Source organism: Rutilus rutilus, assembly GCF_951802725.1.
Source record: "Rutilus rutilus genome assembly, chromosome: 7".
NCBI lineage: Eukaryota > Metazoa > Chordata > Actinopteri > Cypriniformes > Leuciscidae > Rutilus > Rutilus rutilus.
Genome location: NC_140221.1, coordinates 5525692 through 5540857, shown reverse-complemented (window position 1 = coordinate 5540857; position 15166 = coordinate 5525692). Strand labels below are relative to the sequence as shown.

General features: G+C 39.3%; 1 protein-coding gene across 1 annotated transcript; it reads right to left on the bottom strand.

Moving 5' to 3' along the window:
- Positions 1–5446: 5446 nt before the first annotated feature.
- On the bottom strand, positions 5447–14625 carry flrt1a (fibronectin leucine rich transmembrane protein 1a). Its single transcript, XM_084413476.1, has one exon. It carries the CDS (start codon positions 14610–14612, stop codon positions 12525–12527), a length of 2088 nt encoding a protein of 695 aa, XP_084269602.1. The 5' UTR covers positions 14613–14625; the 3' UTR covers positions 5447–12524.
- Positions 14626–15166: the final 541 nt, after the last annotated feature.

Sequence of the window (15166 nt, the reverse complement as noted above, 5' to 3'; positions counted from 1 at the left end):
AAGACAAATGGAGGTCAATGGACAAGAAGACGAGGGAAAAAGTCAAATGTGTAGCCAGTGACCTCTCCCTTTTTCTGGGATAATCAATAAGAGAGAGAGACAGACAGTGACAGAGACAGAAGAGGAGGATATAATAACAAAACCTGTCTTTCCTTTTACATTCTTTCCAGTCCATTCAACCTCTGAGGAATTCTTAACCAAAGTCTTTTTTAAGCTTGTCAGTTCACTCGATGACCATCTTGGTAACGCCCTTGGGCTTCTAGCCCTACATGTTCATCTCCTACTGTATGCTTGAATTGAAATGCAGGGCTTCCTGCTGGCATGTGGACCCTGTTTCGCGTGTGTAAGCAGCAATGTAGTATAACTGCATCAATAGACTTGCATTCTGCTTTCACACTAAGAGCATTCGCATGCACTTTAAAAGTTCAATTGCAGACGGACAAAAAATGGGCATGCACAAAGCTGTTATATAATCACCATACTATGTGGAAAAGAGCATCCTTGTGAAAAAGAAGTGTGCTTAATTTTATTGAATGTGCCCACTTAAAATCTTAAAAGTATATTTTTATATATTTAAGTATATTTTTTGCAGATAATATAATATTACTGAAATAAACACATTTAAGAGTGTGCCTAAAGGGTGTAAATAATGTTTATTAACACACTTGAAAGCACTTTTAAAAAGTGCACTTTGCAATAATGTCAAATTAAAAGTTTAAAGTACATTTTATATTTTGATCATCTATTTTCATGCTTTTAAAATATACATATATTTTGGATGTGTTGACTAACATACTAAAGCACATGTAACAATATTTTATATTGCATTTATAGTTAATAAATTTTAAATTGACTAAATTGCAACTTCATTACAAATGTGTAATTATAGATATATTTAATACATGGCAGATATATTTAAATACATGAGGGTGTTATACTTTAGTTCTGTTTAGTTTCAGTGTGGTTTGATTTAGGTTTCCCTGTTTCTGTTTTTCCCTGTGTCCCTGTTCATTATTACCTGTGTTCCTGTTCAAATAGTTTCCAATTTCTAATTAATCCCACACCTGTCTCTGTTCTAGTTCATTAGGCCCTTAGTTTCCTCCATGTTCGGTCTTGTTTGTGTAGTTGCTGTTCTGATTCTCCGGCATATTCCCCCTTTTTATTATTTTTCATTCTATTTGGATTTGTGTGAGTTTAACTACACCTGACAGTATTATTATATTTTTTTTTAAATTAACTAAATTTAAATACATCATCCTTCCTTCTTCCAAAATATGCTTTTGTCTTACCCTGATTCACTATTGTAAGCCGGTTATATTAGGTGTTTCTATTTTAGACCTGACAGGACGGTTTTCGTGGGAAATTGCGTACAAACATAACGCACCCATGCGTGTCTCGTCATTTCCATAAATAGAGAAAAGTTGTCAAAAGGTGTGATGAAAGTATGACATGGCCACAAAGTTTTGTACTAGAACAGTTTGCTGCCAATACAGTTTTCACTGTACCATATGACTGAGTCTAAACTATAGTTGACTCTTTCAAGGTGAGATAAAGTAATATGACTTCTGTTGACAGTATCACGTGGCATATACTGTAATATAAAATCCTGTATTTGATGTCATCTGTCTCCCTACCCCTGATCAATCTGATAGGTACAGTCAAAGATTGTTTCATCTGTCTTGTACTAAATTTTGTACTGATCTGTGTTAACAAATTGCAAATGATCTCCCTCCCTCTCTCTCTCAAACACACACACACACACACACACACACACACACACACACACACACACACACACACACACACTTTGAACATTGTGGTTATTATCTGAGATAAATTATACCAAGAATTCATTAAATTAAGTTATCCATTTAAGAAATTGCACACCAGTTCTAGAATCTGTCTATACAAATCAATATGTACTAAATAACCATTAAGATCAGGATTAAATGATAGAAAAAAACTGTGAATGCAATGTTAATATATTATTTTGTATAGTGAAAAGGTTTTGTGTACTGTACCAACAATTGAAAACATGCTGAAATGTTCAAAAGAAATACTTGAAAGAAAGAGCTTTGAAAATGTACCACTTGCTTGTGAAAATTGCACTAAAGCACTTGAAAAAATTGTAAGTAATATGTAGGCTCTAGAATGGCAGGGGTAGTAAGGAGTATGAATGAGGAGAGGGAGCGAGTGAAAAGGATGGACGGTAAGGATGTGTCCTCTGGTGCAGAATGGGTTCTCCAGAGAGGCCATCTGTCATGTTTGACTGCACAGCCTCCGGCCCTCTGTCACTTTACCCTGTTACCCAAGCCTACACCAGCCCAACATGCCTTTCACAGTCAACATTTACCTAGCAGCTGAGTGGAAGGAAGTACGTGTCTCCAGCTCATCAAGTATGCGACAAGCAACATAGTATGTCTTTGAATGCCACAATATGAGGGACAGTTGGTGATCTGCTCTGAGTCTGGGTCTGTGCCTCCATCCCTAAACTTACATGGGTTATCACTTTATGTAGCACATTTAATCTTATGTTTGGTATTTACAATAGAAAACCAGAAAATATTAGGGAATTTTAATAGATATACATTTTTCTATTCATCGGCTACAAATTGCTATTTCTGAATGCAATCTCTTTACAAGACTGACAAGATGTGTTGTAAATTCATTTATGACACAACCGGCGCATCCAAAATCACATAATGTCTGAGTAGGTATTACATTTGATTTTGAATTGACTTTGAATTGTATGTTTAAAGTATGAATATTGGAAGTAAATTTGGGTGTACTATATCCGCCATGTTGATACTGTCACGTTACCCACCAGTGTCAGCTGGGTCGCTTCACAGCCATTTCCAAATCCTCTCCCGTGGCCTCATAGGATGGTAAAGTGTCCATCAAATGCAAATTCAGAATCTTGGAGGAATTGTAGATCATCTGAGTACTTTTTACCAACTGTTTATTTTTTTTTTAAATACAATGTTTTTGGACATACTACTCATTTGGTGAGCTGTTTTTCACATACTATAGAGTATAGGGAAGTATTCGATTTCACTTCCCAACCATTAACAAGATTTTCCATATTTTAAGATACAACACTTCCCCGCCATTGACAAATCTTTCCGTGTTTTCACTGTTATACAGTATGGATCTTCTGAAATTGTACAGCATCTTCTCCGGATTCAAAAACAAGCGGAAAGAGGAAGATCTTTGCGTAAACCAGAAGAAGCAGATAGACGATTGTTTACTCTCAAGTAAGCCAAAGGGATTACGAAACACCCAAAACCTCCTAACGGTACCAGGAAAAATGTGTAGGAAGAGGTATCGGACTGTGCATCTTTGGGGGTGTTGATGGACTCCATCTACTCCATCTGAGTTCTGATCATCATTCTGAATTAGATCCGGTTGAAGTCTTTGAAGAAAAGGGCCGTAAAAGAGTTGTGGATGTGGGCGCTGGCTGGCAACTTTTTAAGTAAATGTTGGCGAGGAAAGAGTTCAAATGATTTGTGAAAATTCGTATCAAGAATCACAAATTAAATGTGTTAAGTGTTATAACACAACCCAGCAGTTAGCTCTGGTGCTCTAATTTGATTGGACAAGCATTGTTACAGTGACACGCAAAACTTGAGGCTTTGGCTTTTTTTTTTTTTTTTGGTAGAGTGTGTACAATTTTGCCTATTTCATGTCAGTACCTGGAAAAATGAAAAGTAGAGACATGTTGATATTGCTATGCCGTTGTAGGTAGGAGAAAGATAAATGAGAACGAGAGAAAGAGAGAGTGGAAAGTATAGAGGGAGAGAGAAACTGGTGTACTATTACCTTAGGACTGTCTGTCTGTTGGGGAAATGACAAACAAAGCTGTTTCTGGTAAGTTGAGGAAGGCCGTTCAGAGCCACATATGTCGACTAAAAAGACTCATTTTCAGCAGATTCTTTCCCCACGGATGAGGGGAATGTTGATTCAGAATAATAATTTCAGCATTTCTCTCACCTCTCTCTTATTTCCTCTCCTTCTGTTCAGAGAGGGCCCAGAATGGGCAGAATAGCTCTTCTCCACTGGACTGATGCACACTTCTCAACCACAGCATCTCTTTGCCTTTTTTTCTGTTTAGGGATTTGTAATATTGGCAGTCAACAAAACAGCACAAAAATACAGAAAATAATTAATTCTGCAAAGGATAGCTATGTGTGTTTATGTGTGAGAGAGTACATTTTAGAGTTTTCACTCTACACTTAACCAGTGTATAAATATCTACATGCTAGCAGTTATATGATTTCTACCATCCAATACATTTTCATTAATTATACCAAAAACAATTAAAAAAACAGTTTTTCAAAACAATTGCTTTTGTTTTCTATTTTAAAGTTTGAATCTCCACCGAAAATAACATAAAAATGTTTACCTTAAGGTCAATGGTCTTCACATGGCATGCTGCCTGGGACAAGCAGGGCGGGGCCGAAAGCCGTGGGAACGGAGCGAGGCCGGTGGTGCGAGTGTTTATGAGCATCACCTGCACGCCACACCGATCTCGAGACCCACAGAGGAGCTCCGGAAGGATAAAAGGAGGAGTGACGACAGTACGAGACGAGAGAGGACCAGGCCTGGACCTTATGTTGGTGCTTTATTTGAGCTTATGCAGCAGTTGTCTGTGAGGGGCTGCCGCTTTACTTTTGTTTTGTTCTTAATGTTTATTTGGTGATTAAATTTACGTTTACTGTTCGTCGGTTCCCGCCTCCTTCTTCCCTGAGCTTTTAACATTGTTACATTGATGACAAAACCCAGGATGAATGAGGGGCACAATGGGGAGGGGTGCTCTATGCTGAGTGCTGAGAAGATCGGACAGCATGAACTGAAGGAGCGGTGACTGTCAGGAGATGCCCAAGGCGGTGGTGCTGCTTGCTCAACATTTAAACAGTCTGGTTCATTGTTTGTTTAGTCCTGCAGTGTGCTATCAGAGTTTCTCTGAACTCCTCCACCTCCCCCAGCTCCACCTGTCTAGATCTGCTACGGGATTTATGTACCGTATGTCTATTTATCCTGCAGCAGCATATCTTACATGCTCACAGCAGCGTGTCTGTGTATCTATTAGCAGTAGCAAGTCCACACTTGCTCTGTAGCAGCAGCAATAATCAATAGCTGCAACATAGCAGATCATTTTAATGAATAATTTGATAAATGCACGTATCGTGTGGCTGCATATGTTTTACATAGTGCTTAAATAAATAAATACCAGCATGTAATTACATCCATAATTAATTTCTGTTATTACATCTATAATTACACTGTTGACCTTTCCCCTACCTCTTAACCCACCCTCAAACCTACCCATACCACCAAACCTGTCCCTAACCTTACCCCTATCCCACCTCAGTAACAGCAAATGTGTTTTGCAATATAACATGAATACATGTATGGTGTACTTATTTGTTGATGTAAGTACATAGTAGTTAAAGTCAACTAATTAAAAATAAGTGTGACCAATTATTCTTTTAAAGTTTGGGAACAACTAACACTGATTTGGTGCTGACATCTTTCTAATGCACATATAACAAATAAAACATACAAGTTAATGCATTCACATTGTTTAAAGAACTCAGTCCCAGAGGCAGTTTCAGTACATTTGCCTTTAATCACATAGAAAAAGAAAGGAAAAAAAACATACTTTATACAAAATAGTGTTGTTGTTTTTTGTCTGAGTTTTCATCACACAGTTTGACAGAGGAAGAGAGAGTCATATTTAAAAAAACAAAAAAAAAAACATTCATAAAACAGTTTTTCTCTCGCTTGGTGAGATGGCAAATAAACAATCAATAAACAGTCAGTGACCTCATACCTTCTACTTTTAAAAATACTAAAACTAGAACTAAAACATAACAATGTGATTCACTTGGAGTTTCAGGTTTTGTTTGTTGCAAATGAAATGATAGCAGCATTTGTTTGCTCTGGTGACATTATCCAACAGCAGTTTATAGAATGAAATATGCATCAAACTTGAGAAACGGTAAGGGGTTCACTTAGTCTGAAAAATAAGGAAAATGTTATTAAATATAACAAAATGATAAGGATTGAATTAAAAAGTATGATGTATTTGTGTGCACTGTGTATCCGGTTAATTGCCAACTTTAATAATCATAAAGGGTTTAGTTCTTTGTAAGTTATATATACTATATTTGCACACAAAAAAAACAAAAAACAGTGGGACACAATAACACTATTATCTAGTAAATTGGACTGTATGTTTTCAGTACAGCACTTTATTCAGTAAAGTATTTACCATGAACCCCAAACAAACACATATTTGCTATTTTGTTTTTGTTGTAAATATATGGGCAACAAATAAAAAAGTAGAATCATTTTATTCATGCTTTTAATGTTAGTAAAAAAAATTATAACATGGTACTTTTTAAGTGTAAATGCAGTTATATAAATATGCACTGCACAAACAATTATTAAAACCATCTTGATCAGTATTTTATCATGTTTTGCTGTTAAAAAGATCTAAACAGCCGTGAAACAAGACAAATTTACTAAACTGATACTGATGAATTACTGATGAATTTTATTGTGAATTAATATTATGTTCCATCCCCATTGGCGAATAATGAGTCAATACATCATCAATCCTTCTTCCAAAACGTGCTTTTGTTTTACCATGATTCGCTATGGTAAGCCTATTATAAGTGTTTATATTTTAGACCTAGCGGGGTGGTTTCCGTGGGGAATTGCGTACATACGCAATATGTCTTGTCATATCCGTAAATAGAAAAAAGTTGCTCCGGCTACTTTGACGCATATATGTGCTGTTGCGTGTCATTTCGAAGGCTGCGTCCTCTGGAGATCGCATTTGTCGGGCGCATACGTTATAAAGGATTTCTTATTATAATGGTTACTGTTCTGAAATAAGACATCCATTATAACTTATGCGGCTGACAAATGCGACCTCTGGAGGACGCAACCTTCGAAATGTGTGGGAGCGTGTTAAAAAAACACAGAACAGAGGAGAGTCTGCTGGTTAAAAGAGAAAGCGACAGAGCTCGTAATAAAATGAGAATCAACATTGTCTTGGCTTTTCAGAGATGATGAGAACCGAGGGATTTGAAATGTTGTAAAAGCGACGAGGAGATGGTATTTTAAATTACTCAACAGGTGAGTAAGGTGTTTTATTGAACAGTTAAACTGCCATATGTAGCTCTCTGACAGAGTTCATTATAAAGCATCATCTATTGTGAAGGATCATTACATTACGGTTGTTGTAGCGCTGTGATGGAATTTATTCTCAGTGAAGTAGCGTGTCTATTAATGGGTAAAGCTACAGTAACGTCTTCAGCTAGTCAGCTTGAGATCCTTTCCTTCTAAACTGGTTATATCTCTTACTCCTAGTAGGGAATGTTTTATGAGCAGTAGGATAATCATATTCATCCACACAGTCACGCAGAGCCGAAGCACAGCACAACCAAAACAATGTTCTTCCACAAAATGCATGCAGTTTTGTCTTTTAACCACTAGAGGTTAAACAGTGTTCCTTTAAACTTAAATCCAACAAATATTGTTAGGGTTATGCTTAACTTTTTTCAGTGTGATAATCATTCAGTACCAGTATATGTCAAAGTGCCATGTCATTACTATCTGATACCTCTAGTGTACCATGCTCTGCCACAGAGCGGGGTTCAGCAATAATTTTCCCATAACATAAAATTGACTGCATTTCAATTTTGAAATCCACTGAAGCCTTGTATCGGGAATGTTTTCCTATTGTTGCACACAACTGAACTCTATAAGACAGGGGTCATTAACTGCATGCTTCCATCACTTAGACAGCAAAAAAAGAGTCATATTACACCCTCCCAGATGCCTCGGTTATGACAGTGAGGAAGGCCATAGAGATGAGATGAGATGAGAGTGCTCCAGTGACATATGACAGACAGAAAATGAGAGGAGGCCATCAGATGATATCGTCGAGTGACAGGCTCTCACTCTCAAGGCATCAACTACTGCCAAATTGAAATTGAAAATAACACCCCAAAATATCACTCTGAGTCTGAATTCAAGAGCCAGATTGACTAAATAGGGGAAATTAGCAAGCGGCCGTTATTATTTTTCTAATAAAACCACAGATGGGAGTTGAAAGTTCTGTGGGTAATGTACTGAGAATTTGCAAATTCAATGTCAGGCGCAACTTTTTTTTTTTTTGGGCGGTACATGATGGCGCTAACACCTGGACATTGACTACCGAAAACAAATACTCTCCACTCATAAATGTAGCGGTCTGACAGGGAAACTCCTACAATTGTGCAATCAACAAGGTCATAATAACTGTCCACATGACCTTTCAACGCTGCGTGTCTGAGTAAATCCTTACAGTAGTTTTATAAAGCCAAAAGAGGGTTTGTGCTGGTGCAAGCAGTTAGTAAATCCGGCTTTAAATGCGCAAAAATAGTTAATTCATAATACAGCTTCCTTTTGAAATCCAGAACATCATTAGGGTGCTTTCATACTAACACTTTAATTTGACGTCCGAGTTTGGTTCATTTGAATGATGTGAATGCTGTTTTCTGAACTCGGTTGCACACCCGCGAACTGTAAACAAGTCCACTTAAAAAAGGTGGTCTGGGGTACGGTTCATGTGAACTGCAGTACGGTTCACTACTGATATAGACGTAATCGTACTAAATCACAGGAGTGAACCGTTATTGATGACCTTTGATTTAGTAAATCTGTGTGTTGTGTGTTCTCACTGGCTTTGAGTGATGCACTGCTAGCTGCAAAAATGTTGCCAAAAAAACATGCCTTCAGCAGAAATGGACTCCCGCATTCTTTAGAATAGGGTTTCCCAAATGAGAAATTATAAGAAAATGTCAGTTTTCTAATTAATCTTTTGTCAAAAGTGTATAGGGTCGCTAGCAACACGAGATAACTAATAGTGTCAAGTATATTTTTCCTAAACCAACAATAATAGTTAAAATATCAGGAGAGGGGACCGAACTCGTGCTCGGATCAAGCAACTGATCCAAGTGTGAAAGCACCCAACGCTAAAGGTTTTGTGCTGAAAGCAATGGGGTTAATGGCCACGTTGCTATAAATGCACTAAGGGACATCTTTATCATCTGTGTAGTGACATGAAAAACCCGAGCAGCAGTGTTTGATGCCTTGGGAGCGAGAACGGGTTGTGTGTGAGGGGAAAGTATTGCTGTTATTGTACAGAATGAGTATGCAGGTTGAGCTCCTGTCTCAGGGGTGACACCAGAAGGAGTGTGTGTGTTTGTGTATGCATGAGTGTATATAGCGGAGCGTGTTCGTGTGCAAAGAGACATCTGCGTTAATGGGGTGCAGGTGGAACAACTGCTGGTCAGAGTCGGCAGGAGATGCCGAATTTGCAGATGGTTTGAATAAAACAGACAGGAAAAATTGCAACAGAAAATACTTTTAATGTACGCCTCCATTTTTTTGAACCCCTAAAGAACATCATCATCACACACGCAAGGACACACACACTGACTCTGTAATCCTTCTTCGCACATGCTGCAAATTCAAATGAAAACAATGGCGGCAGATCAAAGAGGTTTGTCAAGAAGGGAGGGGAAAGTGAAGACAGGGAATGAACGCCTGAACATTTCAGCTGCAAGCTGAGAGAAAAATATGATCTATAGGTGGAGCTTGAATGCAAGAACCCATTTACACCTGTAGAGTTGCAAAACCTTGCAATCTCATTGCCTCTGTGAGAGCTGCATGAATCTGCATTACAGTAATCATGGGAAATAAAATAACAATTTATTTAACATGTTTCAATTGCTCTTGAGATGCAGTGAATATTCTCTTGAAAGCAGTTGCAATTTATAACTAAGATGAATGCAGACAGTTCAGCCAAAAATGAGCTAAGCATTAGCCCTCATTCAGTTCAATTTGTCTAGTTTTGATAGGTTACAAGACATACAAGAACTCATGGCATCTGGAGTCATTCATTTCATGTACAGTATAAGAACTATTCTGATAACTAGTTCAATTTTGTCATGTTCCTCACACAAAATATTTGGAATATAGTCTTCTGAGTCATACAGACTACTTTTTTGTGCTTTTATGATGCCTTTTTGTCCTTTTGACCTGATGACTAAGTTTCATTTGATCAACAATTTGCTTCACAGTTCAGCTAAAATTTTTGTGTTCCAAAAGTAAGTCTTGTCATTTTTCATGTTGAATTTGGAATGAAAAAACAATGACACAATTTCCCTTTTTGAGCGAAGTAGCTGTTAAACTACATAAAGCAAACAAACGATAAAAATACAACATTTGTAGGCTGGGAACCCCACCAATAAAATTCATGAAGGCTCATTAAAAGCAAAATGATGTTTTTGGTTTAGAAAGAAAAACTTCCTGTGAGACTATGAAACCAGCTTGTACTGAAATGCCATGAAGTCTTGATTCATTTCCATCTCTGAAACAGAAGTTAGTAGCAGTCCTTTGTGCAGAGGGAAAGGAGAAAAACCAAACGCCAGCACAACAGCAGACAGCAAGAAGATGACAAAACATTTCATGCACAGTTCAACACCACAGCCTTCATTTCGGTTGGGGCCCTGCTTTAATATCAAATCCATGTTTTATCTGTATAATCTCTTGGTCTTTTTTAGTTTAGAAAATTCTACTTCTCTCTCTCTCTCTCTCTCTACATCCTTTCCTATTTTTGACAAGTACAGTGCATTGCCAAATAGTACATAAAATACAAGGCAGTGTAAGCTGTCTTAAATTCTCCACAAGTCCTCAAATACATAAATACAAATACAGAAGAGCAGAACAGAAATGTCCAGAGACTCTGGGAAAGTCTTTCGTACAGTGCACACATACATTTTCTTACCGTCTACCATTGCGTAAATTGACTGATAAGAGGTCCTTGATTAGGATTCTCTCCTGCTGTTGGCCTAAATTAATGGGTTGAAGACATTGACAAACAGATCATTTCTACACAAGGAAATAAGTGAAAAAGAATTTTCAGCAAAATGCATCCACCTTACAAAATTATACAACATTCTGATGCACTCTCTATCTCCCACAGTGATGGTCCACAGTGTTATGGTTCAAATTCCTGGTTTCCCTCTAACACCCTTTCTCTTCTTCCTAAGACTCGTAGCAGTACAACTGCTGTGGTTAGCAACGAGGCCATATCCTTTTCTTCAGTGACTTTTGGAGATGTAAATAAACGATTTAAAGAATGCAATTTTGTGCTAAGAATGTGGCTAAGCAACCTACAAATCTTGGTCCACCTTAAAAGAACATTGGTTTCCTCTCTGTGCAAGACATTATAGGGGACAATCTATTGAAAACAAGCAAATTTTTGTGTTACCATGAAGTTTTTACAGACATTTATTTTTAATAAGTGTGATACTGTCATATTGGTGTAAACCGAAACAGTTGGTTTATAGTGGGAGAGCTTGGCTTGTCTGGCTGCTTTAGCTCTGATTGGTTGTTTGGGGGATTTAATAATGGATAAGTGATAACAGACTGACCTCAGTTATAGAGGAAAACCTTTGAATATTACATTGAAAATATCAGCAGGGCTTTATAACTTAAAAATTAAAGTGAAACAAATCTGAAAAGAACAAACAACACAAAAATCAAACTAGGGAACAGAGTCATGACAATGTCCAATATCTAACTTGCGTTGTTTGTATCTATCAACACACCAGGGTTCAGTTGCAATTTTAAAAATTGAAAGTCCTCAAGACACATACACCCCTTTCATTCATCCTCTCAACTTTACACCAGTCTGAAAGTAAAACAGTCAGCATAACGCTTGTCGGATGTTATCATAGTAGCATCAGGCAGCTTTCAAGTGTTTAAGATTTCAAATTAATTTAGTTTTTGAGGCATTTCAAACCTTGCTGTAGTTTTTCAGGGCCATGTCGTTGCATGGTCCAGACACTCCTTCTTTATTAGGAATAGTAGTCGTGTTCTGCAGCTCATATCTCCAAAAACAAATATGCATGTGAACCCATGCATTTTCCAGAAGGACCAATAGCCACAACACATTTCCAGTTTCTCTCAGCAAAGAGGTTATCTTGCTTTATGCAGGACTCAAAATCCTGGTTCAAATCCTCAGGAACCTTCATCTCATAGGAGAAAACTATTAAAATGAATAGCAGGTTGGTTATTTCCGATGAGAAGGCTGCCTTTAAATGCATTTAGCTTTATAAACAGTCTGTAAGCTGAATGCAGTGTGGGCTGCCCTTGAATCCACCTCCGTGCACCAGCCAGAGATAAAACAGCAATGTCAGGGACACTGATCATTACACCGGGAGGTGAAAATAGCATTTGGTATCACCACCTGAAATGGCATCATTGCCTCCTGGCACCACATTTATAATGCTTCCCTATAAGCATCTGGGCCAATTAAAAGTTTTATAGTCTCATGAACAGCAGGCTACATTGTAATGGAGACCAGAAGGCACAAAGGGATTCAGCCGAGCCCATGTTGATTAAAAACTGTGTATCTATGCAATACATGACTCCTAATTATGGTTTCTAAATCAAAGCTATCATGTGTAAGAGTAATCTATATCTGGAATGCCTCCTTCTCTATAGCCACGGTTGGTACCATAGCCAGAGTTGGTCATGTTTTGGGTTGGCTTGTATGGAACTGTGCCATTCGAGGGGAAGATGGTGTGTATAATGTAATCCTCTCGCACTGGTTTGGGTTGAAGGGTCTGCCTTGTTGCCATTGGTGTCATCTGAAATCCAGGACCTCTGATCTCCAAGATAGTATTGTCTTTCTTTGTGCCTGACTCAATGTAGTCATCATAGTGTTTGCTCTTGCGAGAGCCACTATGGCTGTAATGGTCTCGTGATTTGAGGCGCCCTGCACGGTGCCCATACCAGCAGAAAATTGCAATAATAAGAGCAAGGGAAACTATTGCCGTAGCACCTCCAATAATTCCTGCAAGTGGCAGAGAAGTCATTTGATCAGAGCTCTCTTCTTCACCTTGTTCCTCATCAGGCAGGCCGGGATCAGCCGTTTCTGTTCTGGCACAAACTGGAACCTCATTTGATTCTGTGTCCCCCCCAGGCAAACTACTTCTGCTTCCACTGTTAGATACAAGAGGCACCATGCAAATGATGTAGCTGGAAGCAGGCTGCAGGGAAGTGAGAAGGTACTCCCGCCGGTCACCCCTAACCAAAGTTTCTGTGATGGACCCCATGGCAGAGCTAGTTCCCAAGCGAAGCCAGCTTAATCGAAAGGAAGAAGATGTTTGTGCTACACTCCAAGTAACACGGATGCTGTCATGGGATAGGGGTTTCACATTCAGGGCTAGGTTCTTGCCCACACCACTGCTGCTTAATGTGTAGTCCAACCCTGTTTCTGGAAGACCCAGGCCTGGTCGCTTGGACCTGAGAGTGAACAGGGACCCTTGAGGGGCAGAAAGAGTGGTAGAAATGACTCCCACCGCTCCACCACTCACCCTGTTACCACCAACGCCAACACCTGTACCTACTCCTCCACCACCTGCAGCAGCTAACTCACATTCATCCATCTGATTTGTGAGGTCTCTAAGCGCCATGTCTCGGACTCGCTCTGGTGTCTGGCAGATAAAGCCTCTCACGGTAATTGTGTTCCCCTTTGCCTCCAGCCAGTCATGCAGCCAGCGCAAGTTGCACCCACAGTGCCATGGGTTTCCTCGCACAAGCAGCTGCCCCAGGTTGTCCAAGTCCCTGAACAATCCTCTGGGAAGGGTAGTCAGATTGTTTCCGGAAAGATCTAGGCGTTGTAGTCTGCGCATTCCATCAAGTGAGCCCCGAGGCATGTGTATAAGGTTATTGTCCTGAAGGGAGAGTCTCTGCAGATGGGCACTGGGCAAGTTAAGTGGGGGTGTTTGAAGTGAATTACGGACCAGGGAGAGTTCTGTTAAGTTTGCCAGACGTGAGAAGGTATCATCAGCTATACGTTGATTAGCTAAAAGATTACCGTCCAAGACCAGGCGGCGTAAAGAGGACAAACCTCGGAAGGCATGAGTGGGAATAGTAGAGATTCGGTTGTCATCTAAACGGAGTTCTTCAAGTGAGGCAGGAAGACCAGATGGGATGCTGGAAAGGTGGTTTCTGGAAAGGAAGAGGAGACGTAATCTAGGGTTGTCCGCAAAGGCCTGGTCCTCAATGCTCACTGTAGAAACCGAGTTGTCGTCCAAATGCAACTTTTCAAGGAGCGGAAGTCTAGCAAGTGCAGCCCTTTGCAACACTCTTATGTTGTTGTCCTGGAGGTGGAGCTCTCTTAATGAAGGTGGCAAATTCAATGGAAAGTCATCGAGCTCGTTATCATAGAGATATATAACACGCACGGTAGTGTGATGCTCCAAGGACCTAGGAAGCCCTGCATTGTCAATGTGATTGTTCTGAAGATAAAGGACAGTTGCAGATGGTGGTAGAGGTGGGATTGCGCTCAATCCGCGGTCGTTGCAGTAAATAAAGTCCTCGTCACAGCGACACACAGAAGGGCACACTATGTCACCTTCACCATCCAATCCCAGTGAAGAAGCTGCAGTCATCTCCAATAGCTCAGCAAATAGCGTGAAGCACAGCAGCAGAAAGAAGAGCAAGTCTCGAAGCTCCCCTATACCTTCAGGAGCCATCATGCACCCAGCAAGCTCTCCTCGCCTCCGCTTGCCTTTTATAGCACAATTCAACCAATATAATGGTTCTTTATAGAAGATGATTCAGAAGTCCATTTGGACTTTGGACTTGTGGCGTGTTTTCTTTCACCCTGGAAAATATTAAAGAGAGAGAGAGAAACACACTAGTTAGCAAGTTAATACCTTGCATAGATTTTTATAATGTTCCAATAAAAGTCAGAGAAAGGCTAACGTCATATACATGGCAGCACATGTTAATTGAATCATGTCTAATTGCTTATTCATGCTGACGATTTAAGCCATTTTAGTTGCAGTTCAACTGATGTTTGAACTGCTGGCCTCATTTACTGATGCACTAATCATCAAGTATTAAAATGTTTTGAGTGAGAAAGACTGACATGGCTTCCTCTCCCTTAGAGTTGTAACTAAAGGTTGCAATGCAACTAACTTAACTACATTTAGTTTAGCAAGTTTTCAAAATAATCTATCTTTTCCAGGAACAAGCTACTTCCAACCATGTAGCAGTGTACCATGGGTTTTTATGTCACATTGGATTT

Excerpts from the sequence above, each read along its gene's own strand:
- flrt1a (XM_084413476.1), bottom strand. The coding sequence starts at position 14,612 with ATGATGGCTCCTGAAGGTATAGGGGAGCTTCGAGACTTGCTCTTCTTT.